Source organism: Chanodichthys erythropterus, chromosome 8 (assembly GCF_024489055.1).
Source record: "Chanodichthys erythropterus isolate Z2021 chromosome 8, ASM2448905v1, whole genome shotgun sequence".
NCBI classification, from domain to species: Eukaryota; Metazoa; Chordata; class Actinopteri; order Cypriniformes; family Xenocyprididae; genus Chanodichthys; species Chanodichthys erythropterus.
In genome coordinates, this window is record NC_090228.1 from 43,274,975 (window position 1) to 43,291,363 (window position 16,389).

General features: G+C 37.1%; 1 protein-coding gene across 4 annotated transcripts; it reads left to right on the plus strand.

The window, feature by feature from the left end:
* The first annotated feature begins 4,945 nt into the window (after nucleotides 1-4,945).
* LOC137024991 (zinc finger protein 665-like) lies at nucleotides 4,946-15,422 on the plus strand. Of its 4 annotated transcripts, XR_010895811.1 has the most exons (4): nucleotides 4,946-5,001; nucleotides 5,869-6,021; nucleotides 11,663-14,402; nucleotides 14,483-15,422. XR_010895811.1 is itself a non-coding variant. In XM_067392980.1 (3 exons), the coding sequence occupies exons 2-3, from the start codon at nucleotides 5,901-5,903 to the stop codon at nucleotides 13,279-13,281; spliced, it is 1,740 nt and encodes a 579-aa protein (XP_067249081.1). In that variant the 5' UTR covers nucleotides 4,946-5,001; nucleotides 5,869-5,900; the 3' UTR covers nucleotides 13,282-15,422. The 4 variants fall into 4 exon arrangements, 3 of the variants coding, with proteins under 3 accessions (XP_067249081.1, XP_067249084.1, XP_067249083.1); XM_067392980.1 differs by having other exon boundaries at nucleotides 11,663-15,422; XM_067392982.1 differs by lacking the exon at nucleotides 4,946-5,001 and adding an exon at nucleotides 5,008-5,162 and having other exon boundaries at nucleotides 11,663-15,422.
* Nucleotides 15,423-16,389: the final 967 nt, after the last annotated feature.

A 16,389-nucleotide genomic window follows, 5' to 3' on the forward strand; every position in this document is an offset into this window, starting at 1 on the left:
ATGGTTGTAAATTGTGGGAGGTGTTGCGGTAATGAGAGAAATTAATCAAAAAAAAAAAAAAAACTTAAAATAAAAATAAATATTTCAGAATTTCAAGTAACTGTGCATGACTATTAATAATCATTTTTTAAAAATGTTAAAATATATTAGCTTTTCTAACAGTGTTGATTTTTTCAGACTGTTGCGGTAATGAGATTTTTTAGGACTTATTTTCGAAATTATATTAAAAAAAAGTGTTAAATGATAAGTAAAAGTTTTTAAATTAAGCATTTTTTACATTTTCATGCTTGACATTTTTAAAACCAAGTTTTCGTGAGAGGGGCCTCATGTATAAAACTTTCCATAGATTTCATACTAAAAGTGTGCGTACGCATAAAAGCCAGATTTTCACAAATTTATACAACCATGCTTACGCCAGAACCTGTGCAAAATTATCTTTATAAAACCCAGTCAGCTGAAGATTGTGCATACATGAATCAGTCTCCTCCATGAAATCACCATATATGGAGCTTACAATGCCTAGATTTATTATGCATTACGTCACCTGCATATCATTTCCATGCATATTCCCATCCACGTGACACTGTGTTTAACTGTACAAGACATTAGGAAAATATGACGATAAATGCTGTCAAATTACATTGCTAAAAATCATTCACTGTCCTTCTCTTGTTTTAGAAAATAAATCGTATAAAATACTGTTCAGAATGGTTTCAGTGAAGAGTTATTTTAAACTGTTGTCTAGTAGCCAAATAGTATTTTTTTTTTCAAATGTATGCATTTTTGCCTATAAAGTAAACATAGCCTATATTTTAGGATGTTTATATATTTTTTATGTAAATTTATGATATTAAACAAAGTCCCATCTTTCAAATTGTGAATTTTTTAAAGAAATTTGAACAATAAAAACCATTTTGTAGCTCTTTAATGTGTCGTGACAGATTGCTGTAGAGCAGTGTTTCCCAAACTTTTTAGCTTGGAGTACCCCCTGAAGGGATTACCATACTTCTGCGTACCCCCTCTCTTCCACTTAGACTGCAGTCACACCTTTACCATTAAGGGACAAAATTTGCCCCCTAAATTGATTTTCCAGTGCATATTTTACCTTTATGAATAACTTTATTTATTTTATAATGTTTTAAATAAAAAAATGTTCAATAGAGAAATATGCAATGTTGGTAAAATTAAGTAAAACTTTTAAATACTAAACTATAACCGCCAGTAGGTGGCAGCAAGTCACTGTTTTTATGAGTGAGTCATCTTGTCATTCATTCAATAACAAAGCAAGTGGCTGTGAATGAATCATTGAATCACTAACTCTCATGATTCGTTCAAAGCCTCAGAATTGTTTGTGAAAAAGTTCTAATTAATTAGTTCTGCTGTGGTTTTTGTTAGAACTATTATTTCATTGCAAAATAGAGTAAATACTGACAGTACTGTGTTTAATTTTTGACCTGTTGTATAATAATGTCACGTTTGCAGTCATGTGGATGTTTGGGAACAATTGCATTCTTGCTCGTTATCATCATTAAATACAAGAACTCACACAAGGTATGTTTTTGTATCAGAGAAAGTTTGAGCCTTAAATCGAAATTAATCCATTATATGTGTCTGTTCTTCATGCGAGTAAGTGCTAAAACACTTTTTCCCCACTTTTACAAAGGTGCATTGTCGAGAACGACAGTAATTTAGCGCGATTTAAGGCAGCATGCAGTCTACGCAGTCTATCTTATGCATGCCATGCTTGTGTGGATACAGATATTTTTGACTGCAAATGATGAGGTACTCTGATTAAATGTACTAGATTTATGACATTTTGGCAGTTAGAAACACATGCTCGATTTTAATGTTATTTTAAGGTAGAATTAAATGAACTACTCATTTTGTTTGCGTACCCCCTTTTGTCACGTCACGTACCCCAGTTTGGGAACCACTGCTGTAGTGCCTCAGCTCAAGCGGCTCGTGAACCAATCATCTCTTCCTACTAGTTATTTTATAGCATCAAATAAACATAAGAATGAATGTTGTTTAAAATGCGGAAAGATGTAAATACACACAATTTTTCTAGTTCAAATCCACCGAGGTTAATCTTCTAACTCCTGACTGACAAAATGGCATATTCGGCGCTATAATTGGTTAGATCGCTTGTCAATCAAACTCCTGGCAAAGGGTCAATTCCACCGTGTCTCAAATTTCACATTAACGTGAGTAAAAATAAATAAATTAATTAGTTTGCTCCATAGTCTGCCTAACTATTGAAAGTGTTTATGTTTTCATAAAATTAATGCCTCTTTAGACCTAGGCTACCTTATATACTTATTATAATTAAAGTTATTTACTTATTTCCAGCTTTAGTGGGTTGTATGACTGGTATACAAAAAAAAAGTGGGTTGCAGTAGGAAAAAGGTTGAGGAACCCTGCACTATGTCTTCAAGAGATTTATCAATTTTAAATTGTTCACAGGTGTACAAACTTATACCATAAACAAGATAGTTGACAATATCTAAGTACGAGGTTGAAGGCAGCAATGCGGGGTTGGCACTCTAACTTATTGCTGTCAATAATTTAGATGGGGCTTTGTGATTCATGATGCCATTGATGGACATTCGCAGCTAATCCCATACCTACATTGCAACACTTGACAACTGAGCCTGCACTGTACTATCTGTTTATAAAAGCAACGTCCCTTTATGCTCTAGGGTAAGGTCAGATCATGGTGGTGAGAACTTAAAAGTGGCATTGTTCATGAATTCTGTACTAGGACTATGGCACTGGAGTCACATCACTGGAGAATCAGTCCACAATCGAAGAATAGAGCGTTTGTAGAGGGATGTACTTTTGCATGTTCTACAGTCTTGAGGATTCTGAACTTCTGGAGCCCAGTAATGACATTCACAAAGTTTCACTCAGCATAGTTTTTCTTCCACAAATCCAAACTTGACTACAACACTTTAAAGAAACGTGTAATCACCATGCTTTGCCCACAGAAAACATTAAAACGGCTTCAATATGGACAGAGGGAATGCTCTCAAGGATGGGAACTTTCAGCAAAGCCATCAACAATGTGTTTGAAGAGAATCCCTATAAACCTGAAAATTTAAACACACTCCTGGCTCATCATGTCATTGAGTCATTGCCCACAGCTGAAAATGAACAGATCCCAGCTATAACTGTAGAACAACCTCAAACAAACCTCACTCATCATCAGCTCGAAACGGTTTCCCATGCTACTGACCATATTACAGATTTGAAGATAAAGTTTCAAGTATGTTGTGCAGAAGTTGCTAATGTTTTGGTGTTATGGACTGGAGTGGAGTAAACTCCATTATCATCTTAAGATTGATTCCTGAGTCATTTGCTCATTTATTCCATTCTGTGTCTGTGTATATTGTCTCTGTGTATGTACATGTTTGTGTTCTGGTTGGGTGGTTTCTCATGGAAAATTGCTGGATGCTCGCCTTCTGCAAAACATATGCAGAGAAAGGGGCAAAAGGAGGCATTTCCCCCTCAGACTCCATTTCTCCCCCCTCCACCCCCGAAACCAGGTTGATTTTAACCCTTTGGTGAGTACAATCACACCAATGTGAATAGAACTTCATTGCTAAATTCAAACGTGCTTTGGCACTGAGCTGGAGACAGACACGCTCAGCGCTTGTCATATATCACTATTCAGTGTTTTCAACCACATAAGGTTTATTTTAGGTTTCACAGATATAAATAGACATTTTAATGAAGTACTAGGCTTCTCCCAGTTCACCGGCCACTATGTATTTTGGAGACATTTTGTAAAGCCAACAGCTCTGAAATGCGGTGGAAACTCATTGCGTGACAAAACACATTCACTTCCACATATTTTACAATGAGAATATAGCATATTCATAATATAGTTAACAAGATTGTGAATATTTTGAATAAAAAAAACAAAAAAATATACACAATGCCTAAATACATACATGTCAGCTGCATATAATTAACACGTTCTAAAATAATGTTGTAAAATAATGGTCGCTTTAAAATCATGAGAGCTCCCATAATATAGATAAACTAGAATATCTATGTAGTTTGCAATTTGGTTTATTTTTATAAGATCCGATAAATGCAATTTTAACTTCTAAAGTGCTTCTTTTATAAAGACCACTGCTTTCTCATATAACGCAGTGAAGCAGCCCCTATATAGAGTGAATTATCGATTCTCAAGTCATCGAAATCAACACATTGTTGAATTGTGTATGTGTGACAGGTTTAAACTGATGTCTGTTTGGAAAGCATTTTGTAACCAATGTTTCATAAGAGATGGGAGTATTATTGTGGTTGATGAAGAGGGGATCAGCAGAAAATTCAAATTTGGATCTTTTGTGGGCTGGTTAGGTTGAAGGGGTATGGGTATATTAACAATGAAATTTGAATGGCTGCTCATTAACTAAACCGTTTTGTTATGGTTGATATTAGAGCGGATGGTGTCACTATATAATACTTTTGATTGAAGATTGGGGAAAGACAAATGGATCTGTGTAGTAGATCAAATTTAGAATTGCAAGTAGATTCAGAAATTCACTTTTTTAAAATGAGAAAAACACTAACTTTTATGTGCTTCAATAGTGACACAAGTATAAATTCTGCTTTATGAATTTATACACTCATTTGAACTTTTTATTTAAAATTGTTATACATTTATTGCATTTTAAATCTAATTTACAATAGTATAAAATGGTTTCTTCACAAAAACATTAGTTTTTTCCTCTCTCACTCTTTAGTAGTTTGCTGATATTTTCAGCACATCATTGGACAGCATACATTTAAACCTGTTTTTTCACCAATATATTCAACTCTGAATTTGTCATCTTTTATTTTTTTGTTTATATTGTCCTATGTACATTTTCTATGCAACTTTAAGTTTTTAAGAGTGGCGTGTTAAAAAAAAAGACTTTTATTTTGGTTTGCAACATGACGACATAAAGCCTCGACGATCTCCTGCATTTGTTGTGATCTGACTGCAGACAGGTTTGTGTTTAAGCGTTTAAACCGATGGAAAACAATCAACTTTAATGTTTTACAAGCAACGCAGAATTAATAGTATATTTGGGAATGTGACAATGTAATGTTTAATCTAACATTAATGAACGTTATTACTTGCGAGTAAATCAACACGCTTAACACAGAAGGTGCGTCTCATTTCTCTCCCTTTATCGTGAATTAGTTTATACACGAACTCGTTATGTAGAAACTGAGCTTTTTAAACTCCGAGTTAATTAAACCAAATGCTTCTCAAAATGATTCATGGTTTCTAAGCGAGACGTGCTGCTCAAAACAATGTCTGAACGAGAACAACAAACATAATGACAACTTTTACAAACGAACTGCAAATGTTTTCATGACAGTATTTATTTTATTATTAATTTGTAGTGCTAGTTTGTGCTAGTGTTTTTTTTTTTTTTGCTAATCAGTTACTTTAAGGCCATTACCTCTCACTCTGACTGTCACACTTCGGTAAAGTTGGTTTTATATTCGCACATTCGGACATCCGTATTCAATAGCATATTTCACAAGTATATTCAATAGCATATTTCACAAGTAAATATGCCATTAAAACAATACTTGCCTATTTTGATCGACTAAAAATGTTGTAAGTTGACAATCGTTGGTTGTCAATATCATGTCGCTGCTTAAAATTCGCAAACATTAATTTATTGCACATTTATTAGAAAGTCTGAATTTATCAGAAGTCTGAATGTGCGAATATAAAACCAACTTTTTGACTGTCACCCTTACCAGTGCACAGAATACTGAACTAGAGAGCTGATTGAGACACACCCAGAAATTTAGTTTGGATTTATTCTTCTTTCTGTTAAATATTCTCATCTTAAACAGGACTGAGATCCACGTGACACACTATTATAAAGATGGCATTTATTAAAGAGGAGAGTGAAGACATAAATGTGGTGATTATTAAAGAGGAGAGTGAAGAAATGAAGATTGAAGAAACATTCAGAGTGAAACAAGAAGATACTGAGACACAAACAGGTTGGTTTCATTCTCAAAGCTAAACAGCTCAACAGAAATTAATATTTTTCAAGAATGTCATATGAGTGTCATAATTAAAGCTGTTTTTATGGAGTGTGTTGTCTCATGTGGACAGACATGTTGAGATCACATGACCAGACAAATACTAATGCTGCCTTCAAGTGAACCTGAGAAGATCCTATTTTCATGTTATTATGAGACGTCATATTAAATTAAGAAAAAATAATGCAGAAGTTGCCACAAACTAATTGTGATATTAAATCCAAATATCTACTTCTACATTAAAAACAATGAAAACCATTGCTTTCTATCAAAAAATCATGCAACAGTATCTAACAAAAATATTTATTTTGTGTAAGGCAAACCTTGAAATGTGAGCGATCAGCTTTACATTTGGTAGAGTTAGTCTACATTTGTTCTTCATTTAAAGGGCTTTGAGTAAATAGAATCGCCAATGGGCACTAATATGCTCAGTTGTAAATTTAGCATCACTATGAAAAATCATTTTTTATTTTGTCAAAGCTCAAACATATTTCTACTCCATTAGCAAACCAAAGGAATAATAAAATAATATGCAGTGAAATATTACAGTGAGTGTGCTATTGTTTATTCATGAACAAGACTAATTGTACGAGGAGTGTTCCAATGTTGGTTTTGAACAAAGTAGTGCACATCCTGTCCTCCAGTTACTTTATTAATAATACAAAATGCTTTATTTTTTTAGTTTATATTTACCAGCTGTTTCAAACAAAATAACGTCAAATTACAAGAGAACATGTTTTTTTGTTCAAGTTACTCAGAGAAAACACTTTTTGTACTGTACTGTAAATTATTTTATTTTTATTTCATTTATCCTTTATTTTTCTAGGAATGATCCCATTGTGATAGAAATCTCTTCTACCAGGGAATCCTTGCCAAAATGGCAACAAAGTTTTGCCAAAAAAAATTAAATAAGACACACAAAACAATAAATACAAGAAGAAGAATAAAGTCCTCTCCAGAACTCATAACTACAATTCTCAATAACAAAATATATATAAATATTTAATAAAACATGAACATGATTCTTTAAAATAAGACTCCAAGGCTGCGTTTACACTGGCACAAAAAAATCCGATCTTTTGCTCACATCTGACACACATCGGAATTAGTTGCACTCGTGTAAACACAAAAATCCACACGAGATCCGATTTTTTTTTTTTTTTTTTTTTTTTTTTTTTTTTGTTTTTTTTTTTGTTTTCATCCGATCTGAGCCACTTCCAAATGTGGTTTTAAATCCAATACATATCTGATCTCTGGACATGCGACCTACGTCTAAACATGCATATATCTGATTCCCATTGGAATTCCAAGCCATCACACGGCGAGGACGGCACGTTTGCTCATTAAGCTTTTATGTTGTATTATGAAGCCGACGTGCCTGTATGCACTCGCACTAAAAATTTGCAGCTTTATTATTGAGGTGGGAACTTTCTAACGTTACTTATTTTCCTAGAAAGAAATTGCACACGCACATGCATACACACACACATACATTCGCACACACACACATTCAGCAGCTGAATTTCAACCTTTGCCCGGTTAATTTAAAAGAGACCGCCGTGCTGTTTTTCTTATAAGCAAAAAGCTTCACTGTAGCTACTCTCTTTTTCGCATGTGCTCTCTCTCTAGCTCACTTGAATTTATACCAAAAATAATGGAATTCTGAAACTTATAACTGTAGATAAAATATCAAATGCAAATTACCTTTATTTTCTGTTCTGTATCCATTCAGTCAGAGTTTGCGCTGCAATACATGACACTAACAGCTGTTAACTAATCCATTCCAACAGGTAATCATTACCACCTGACATGAAATATATAAATAATTTTATTAGCATGGCCATTCAAAACCCGAGGGTCTGCTATATGCATGTAAAACTAGCAATGCCAATCTTTTTGAAGCAGGAAGTAATGTAAACACAGATATTGGATACCAGTCGTGTCTGTTTAGATTCACTTTAGACTGGTCAAAAGATCGGATCTGTGCATTAGGGCTTGTAGTGTAAATGCAGCCCAAAAGGTTTCTAAGAGAATATTTAAAGATGGGAGCACTTCAAGCATCAAAATACTCTGCATTTTGCCAAACTCGTCATAAAACTAGATCATCTTCAAAATGACTTTTAACTGTGTCTAGATTGTATTCTAAGTACAATTAGTGGGATTCCTTCAAAGATAATGCATATCAGGGGATTTATTAACTTTCTGAAAGACTTTAAATATGGTCAGACAAATATGTATAAAGAATAAGTTAACATATACACACTTTTACTGCTGTTGCTCTTCATTGTCTGTCTTGCCAAATACACTATATTGCCAAAAGTATTGGGACACCCCTCCAAATCATTAAATTCAGGTGTTCCAATCACTTCCATGGTAGCCTGACTACGTCAGACTTCCTACTTCCTATTTCATTTCGCTTCTGTACTCAGTCTGATACAGCGTCAGAGCTTTCTGTTTGCCACCGGTCTGGAAACAGCCGGGCCAATCAACGAACAGAGGGCGGGCTGAGAGCCGTGACGTAGATGCTAAGCGCCGAGATTTACATTGTAGGTTAGAGAAATCGAAAACCGAAACGACCGCGGAAATGGGAAATGAGACACGGGATGCAATTCGCTCTGTTATGGAGAACATTCAACTCTTTTTCAAACTGAAGCCAGAACAAGAAGAGTGTTTGATAAACGCATCATCATGTGTTTACAACATTTACAGTGGAAGTTCAATCATAGATTTGAGTTCGATGCATGATGTCTGTGCTTCGATGCGGCTGTACAGGCACATAACATACGTGATAACTAAACGTATCTGATTGGCTTACGGGTAACCAATGATTTTAAACTTCAGACAAGCGCCCCCTAGCGAGAGAGAAAACACTTCTCTATTATGCCATTCCAGACTCTGTCTACGAAGCAAAGTGAAGTAGCAGAGTCTGGTATTACCAGGCTACTTCCATGGACACAGGTGTATTAAATCAAGCACCTAGGCATGCAGACTGCGTCTACAAACATTTGTGGAAGAATGGAAAAGAAGTTGCCAACTTTCTGCAGAGTCAATAGCTATAGACTTCCAAACTTCATGTGGCTTTCAGATTAGCTCAAGAACAGTGAGTAGAGAGCTTCATGGAATGGGTTTCCGTGGCCGAGCAAGTGCAATGCAAAGCGTCGGATGCAGTGGTGTAAAGCACACCACCACTGGACTCTAGAGAAGTGGAGACGTGTTCTCTGGAGTGACAAATCATGCTTCTCTGTCTGGCAATCAAATGGACGAGTCTGGGTTTGGTGGTTTCCAGGAGAATGTGACTTGCCTGACTGCATTGTGCCAAGTGTAATGTTTGGTGGAGGGGGGGATTATGATGTGGGGTTGTTTTTCTGTGGTTGTTTTTCAGAGGTTGGGCTTGGCCCCTTAGTTCCAGTGAAAGGAACTTTTAATGCTTAAGCATACCAAGACATTTTGGACAATTTCATGCTCCCAACTTTGTGAGAACAACTTTGAGTTTGAGGATGGCCCCTTCCTGTTCCAACATGACTGCACACCAGTGCACAAAGCAAGGTCCATAAAGACATGGATGATCAAGTTTGGTGTGGAGGAACTTGGCTGGCCTTCAGAGTCAATCCGATAGAACACCTTTGGGATGAATTAGAGCGGAGACTGTGAGCCAGGCCTTCTCACCAACATCACTGCCTGACCTCACAAATGCACTTCTAGAAGAATGGTCAAAAATTCCCATAAACACACTCTTAAACCTTGTGGAAACCCTTCCCAGAAGAGTTGAGGCAGATATAGCTGCAAAGGGTGGGCCAACTCCATATTAAACCCTACGGATTAAGAATGGGATGTCATTAAAGTTCATGAGCACGTAAAGGCAGGCGTCCAAAACTTTTGGCAATATAGTGAATGTTTGTAATACGGGTGCATGGCTCGATAAAACTACATTGCTCCTGCGGGCCTTGTTTTAAACAGCTACGTGACAGTTTTGCAGTATATCGCTTATAGTGCAGACGCGGTACGGTGTTGGCTTGGAGACAAATTGTCCACGTTCAGAATTATAGGAGAATATACTGTTATATTTTCACATTGTACTCACCAGGAGAGAGAGGATGCGTGCATAAAGGCCGGGGTATACTTTATTTAACACAACTTATTCAGTTGTTCCCTCATTTAAGTTAAAGCATGGCCACATTGTACTAATTTGTCACTTAATTTAAAGGATTATTTACTCACCCCTATGTCATTCAAGATGTCCATGTCCTTTCTTCAGTCGAGGAATAAGGGTCTTATCTAGCGTAATGATCGGTAAAATAAAAATTTATATGCTTTATAAACACAAACGATAGCCTCGCAAGTGCTTCCACCAGACCGGCTTCCGTATTCTTCAAAAAGCTTACCCGGTATGTCCTACACACCTTCCCTATTCAACTTATGGAGTGAATGCGGCGCCAGTTCTGTTTTTTTTTTTTTTGTGAGTTGGAATAGGGAAGGTGTAGGACATACAGCATAAGCTTTTTGAAGAATGTGGAAGGTGGTGAGTAAATTATCAGGAAATTTTTATTTGTAAGTGAACTAGTCTTTTAACAAGAACAAATCAATTTATAGTGGGTCATGGCCAAGAAATAAGTTGTAGGAACAAATTAATATTTTGTCATTTTTTCAACATGTCACATGTGGGGCCGTGACACACCCCAAAACTAGTCAAACTAATGATAACCTTGCTCAAACAACCATAGATAATTTGTCAATTAAATTATTATTGAAAATTAACTTCTCTGTGATTAATCGTTAGCATCCCTAATTGAGATCAGTCTATAATCAGCTATATCTCCTGAGTCAAACTGTGCTTTTTTTTAAATAAGGGTTTACCTGACAGCTCTAAAGAAAGTTAAAGGCAGGAACACACCTAGCCTACGGTCAGCTGTCAGGCAGTTTTTGTTCGTCAGCTGACTAATTTTTCTTAGTGTGTTCTGCACCATCGGCTGAAGTTGGTCCTCATTGGCCTTTTTTCGGCATTATGAATCGCCGTCAGAGCTTGTCGGTCCGATCATTCTGATTGGCTGTTCAGCTACTGCCACCTGCTGTTATGGAAAGGCATTTCATCTTACGCAGGTGCAGAATACACATGGTTTGGTGTCGGTTTAGTGTGTCAGGTCAACTTTGGACCCAGACGCTGCTGACGTGAGCTAACCCTGCAGTCTGGTTTCATCGCCACTAGTTCATCGACATCGGCTTGGCGTGTTCCTGCCTTAAGAGTTACTAATATTGTGAAGAGCAGTGGTTCTCAACTCTGGCCCTCAAGGCTACTATTTCCTGTAAAGATTGGCTCCAACATTGATCAAACTCATCTGCCTTTAGCTTTCTAGTAATACAGATGACCTTGATTAGCTTGCTCAGATGTGTTTGATTAGGGTTGGAGCTAAATACTGCTGGAAACGGGGTTTTAAGAGACAACTTCTGGCAGGTGTAATGGGGAAAGGGTTTGGACACCTTTGGTATATGAACTGGCATACATATTGTTGCTTTTGATGCATTACATATCTAAATGTTTTGATGTCTGTTTTATTGTGCCATTAAACTGAGGCTAACTTATTTGTTTATATTTTCACTTTAGACTTGATGGCATTGAAAGAGGAGAGGGAAGAACTCAATGAAATTGAAGAGAAAGATCAAAATGAGAATCATAATGATTTCATAAATGGAGAAAAATCTTTTTGTTCTGAAAAGACTTTAACACGAAAAAAAGCTATAAAGACCGGAACTAGAAGCTATTTCACTTGCTTTCGATTTGGAAAGGGCTTCAATCAACGAGGAAACCTTAAAGTACACATGAGAATTCACAATGAAAAGAAGCCTTTCACCTGTCAACAGTGTGGAAAATGTTTCGCTCTAAAAGGAAACTTTAACAGGCACATGAGAGTTCACACTGGAGAGAAGCCTTACAAATGCCAACAGTGTGGAGAGTGTTTTGCTCAATATGGAAACCTTAATGTTCACATGAGAATTCACACTGAAAAAAAGCCTTTCACCTGTCAACAGTGTGGAAAATGTTTTGCTCTAAGAGGAAACTTTAACAGGCACATGAGAATTCACACTGGAGAAAAGCCTTACAAATGCCAACAGTGTGGAGATTGTTTTGTTGAACATGGAAACCTTAAAGTTCACATGAGAATTCACACTGGAGAGAACCCTTACACATGCACTCAGTGTGGAAAGAGATTTGCTCAACATGGAAACCTTAAAGTCCACATGCGAATTCACACTGGAGAGAGCCCTTTCAGTTGCCAACAGTGTGGAAAAAGTTTTACTCGTAAAATAAGTCTGGACAGGCACATGAGAATTCACACTGGAGAAAAGCCTTACACTTGTCCTCAGTGTGGAATAAGTTTCACTCTAAAAGGAAACTTTAACAGGCATGTTAGAATTCACACTGGAGAGAAGCCTTACACCTGCCATCAGTGTGGAGAGAGCTTTACTCAACATGAAAACCTTAATGTTCACATGAGAATTCACACTGGAGAGACCCCTTACATATGTCCTCAGTGTGGAAAGAGATTTTCTCAACGTGGAAACCTTAAATCCCACATGAAAACTCACACTGGAGAGAGCCCTTTCACCTGCCAACAGTGTGGAAAATGTTTCACTCGAAAAATAAGTCTTGACAGGCACATGAGAATTCACACTGGAGAAAAGCCTTACACCTGCCTTCATTGTGGAAAAAGTTTCCATCAACAAGGAAACCTTACAGTCCACATGAGAATTCACACTGGAAAGTGTCCATTCACCTGCCAACAGTGTGGACAATGTTTCAATCATAAAGGAAGCCTTAACAGGCACATGAGAATTCACACTGGAGAGAAGCCTTATACATGCCAACAGTGTGGAGAAAGTTTTGCTCAATATGGAAACCTTAAAATCCACTCAAGAATTCACACAGGTGAGAACCCTTACAAATGTTCTCAGTGTGGAAGGAGTTTCGATCAACATGGAAAGCTTAATGCCCACATGAGAGTTCACACTGGAAAGAGGCCTTATATATGCCAACAGTGTGGAAATAGTTTCGTTCATAAGGGAAGCCTTAGCTGGCACATGAGAATTCACAGTGGAGAAAAGCCTTATACATGCCAACAAAGTGTGGAACAAGTGTCACTCGAAAAGGAATTCACACCAGATAAAAGCCTTTCACCTGCCAACAGTGTTGAGAGTTTTGTTTCTTCCATGCAGTCCACATGAGAATTCACACCGGAGGGAACCCTTACACAGTGTGGACTAAGTTTCAACTAAAAAGGAAACCAGTAACACATGGCAATTCACTTAAGAGGGAACAATTTTAAATATCATCAGTGGCTACGTTTACATGCTCAACTTTTGATTCAATCGGGATTTATTCATACTGGTTGATGAATCCGAACGCTAAACAAAAGTGATGGGGTTGATGTGCGCGTTTATGCCTCTTGATTGGATTAGATAAGGAACAAAGTACCCCTTCCAATCCCATGGAAATTTAATTTGGATCAAGCTCAATCGGATCGATTATGGTGTTTACATGAAGGCTTTTCCTAATGAGTCATCCGATCCTAGTGAGTCATCCGATTACTAACAGATTTTTTTTGGGTTGCATGAAAACATAGCCAGTGTGGAATGAGTTTTACAAACAAGTAGAGCTGCTTTACAACTGAATCGTTCCTAGAACTATTGGCTGAAGTACCCAGATTTTTGGTTTGTACCGCAGGAAATACGAACGATTTTGGTTCTAGTAACTCCTTTTGGGGGAACTAAACTAGCTCCTACTTCAGAGTAGGGTCTAAACCAGCCCTATAGAAACTATCAATGACGTGAGTGTATGATGATTGGTCAAACGCTGGTGCCCGGCATTTTTAAAAAGCCGTGTAAACATATTTACTTCACGAACATGGAAAACAGTGATAATGGCATGTACCTGTCATCTGCAGGGTTGTTCTTTTCTCTGCCTCAATGATATTTTAAGCCTGGAACACACCAAGCCGATGTTATTGTTCATCAGCTGACAAAACTTTCTCGTTCCGCACCGTCGGCTGAAGTTGGTCCTCGTCTGCTTTTTTCCAGCCGATTCGACATGTTGAATCTGCCGGAGCTTGTCGGTCATTTGGGCCATCTGATCATTCTGATTGGCTGTTCAGTTACTGCCACCTGCTGGTTCGGAAAGGCATTTCTTCTTACACAGGCGCAGAACGGATGTGTTACTTGGCCGTCGAGTTTGGTGTGTCAGGCCAACTTTGGGCCCAGACGCTGCCGATATGAGCCAACCCCAAAGTCTGCTTTCGTCACCCCACTAGTTTTTCGTCGTTGGCTTGGTGTGTTCCTGCCTTAATACTGTAAGTTATCATATGAGATTTTGTCTCTTAGACCCACTTTTTGCTCTTTCAGTGTCATAAATTATGCATTTACATTCCAGCGCCGTTATCACAAAACCCAAGACACACCACAAACACAGCTCCAATCACGGCATCGGTGATCACGGTGAGAATGCAACCAGGAACACAGCCTGGGGGAGAAATTAGTCCCCGGGGAACTATCCTAGTGGCTAGTTCCTGTAAATGAGTTCCTAGAACTATTCAGATCAAAAGCCCCTATTCATTGCCATCTTCTAAAATTTGGTGCCTCCAATATTTTCCAGTGAAGCGCTATAAGACGCATAGCTTGTAGAATACACATGTACACAAATATGTTCTCTTCTTCTCAACTTAAAGGTTTAGTTCACTCAAAAATGAAAGTTCTGTCATTAATTACTCACTCTCATGTTGTTCCACACTCGTAAGAGCTTCGTTCATCATAGATATTAGGACCAGTGGGCATATTTTGAATATGCTAGAAACAAACACACAAAAATGCTCAGGTGTTCAAAATGTTGAGTGATCAGCTAACCCTTATGTATTGTTTTGGGTCAATTTGACCCGTTTTGATTTGAGTTGTTTAAAACATCAGTTATGTTTGTTTTGTTATGTTGGTTTTCAACTACCCTATTGAAGGTAAAATGAGTTTTCCCTCACCTATTTCAATACTAAAAAATATTTTGTCAGCCACACATTTTCTTTTTTTTTTTTTTTCCCAATCTATCTGAAATACTATCTAACATTTAGGGTTATGAACATGCATGCAAAGTTTCAACACTTGCATTGTGAATTGTGCATACAGAAATTTTATACAATCTTGCTCTTCGTGGGTCAATTTGAAATGCAACTGTAATTCAAAAAGCATTCAAAAGCAACTGTACAGACCCAAAACACAAAACACTTTTTTTGTTGTATGTCAGAACTCTTCAACTCTAGTACTGAAATGCCAGTGTCTTCCTGAGTTTAACAAATTTAATTTTCAAAGTCTGTGAAAATAAAAAGTTTTACCTGTTTAACTGTCTGTCCCATGTTTTGAGCATAGATATGAAAATGACAAACTTAAATTGTTAAAGATCTTGAATTCTTCATAGCACAGCTTTAGGTTTGGTATCTTTTTAAAGGTAACACTTTACAGATTATTATAAAAGTTTTTTTTGTAAAAGTAAAATTCAAAAAGTTTATACAAGTTTGTTATAATTTAAAATAAATATAATGTACTTTTTATATAAAGTATATATTCAAGTTCTGTGCCAAATTTTAAGGCAGGAACACACCAAGCCGATGCCGACGAACTAGTGGTGATGAAAGCAGCATCTGTGTCCTAAGTTGCCCTGACACACCAAACGGATGCTCAACAGCTGACAGCTAAGAAGCACATCCATTCTGTACCTGTGTAGGATGAAATACCTTTCCGTACCAGGAGGTGGCAGTAGCTGAACACCCAATCAGAATGATCAGATGGACCGATGAGCTCCGACGCTGATGCAACATATCGAATTGGCCCAAAAAAAAAGCAAATGAGGACCAACTTCAGCCGACGGTGCAGAACACACTGAGAAAACTTAGACAACGAATAAAAACTGCCCGACTGTCACCTTGGTGTGTTCCGGGCTTTACATGCTCAGCAAAAATGCAGATTTGATATATAATTTTGCATATTGCCCTTACTTAAATATGATTTTCTATAGGCATAGTTCTCAAAACATTAAAGGAACACTCCACTTTTTTTTTGAAAATAGGCTAATTTTCCAACTCTCCTAGAGTTAAACAGTTGAGTTTTACTGTTTTCGAATCCATTCAGCCGATCTCCGGTTCTGGCGGTACCACTTTTAGCATAGCTTAGCATAGTTCATTGAATCTGGTTAGACCATTAGCATCTCGCTCAAAAATGACCAAAGAGTTTCAATATTTTTCCTATTTAAAACTTGACACTTCTGTAGTTACATCGTGTACTAAGACCGACGGAAAA

Excerpts from the sequence above, each read along its gene's own strand:
- LOC137024991 (XM_067392980.1), top strand. The coding sequence starts at position 5,901 with ATGGCATTTATTAAAGAGGAGAGTGAAGACATAAATGTGGTGATTATT. Across the intron at positions 6,022-11,662 it reads AGATACTGAGACACAAACAG|ACTTGATGGCATTGAAAGAG; the intron begins GTTGGTTTCATT and ends TTTTCACTTTAG.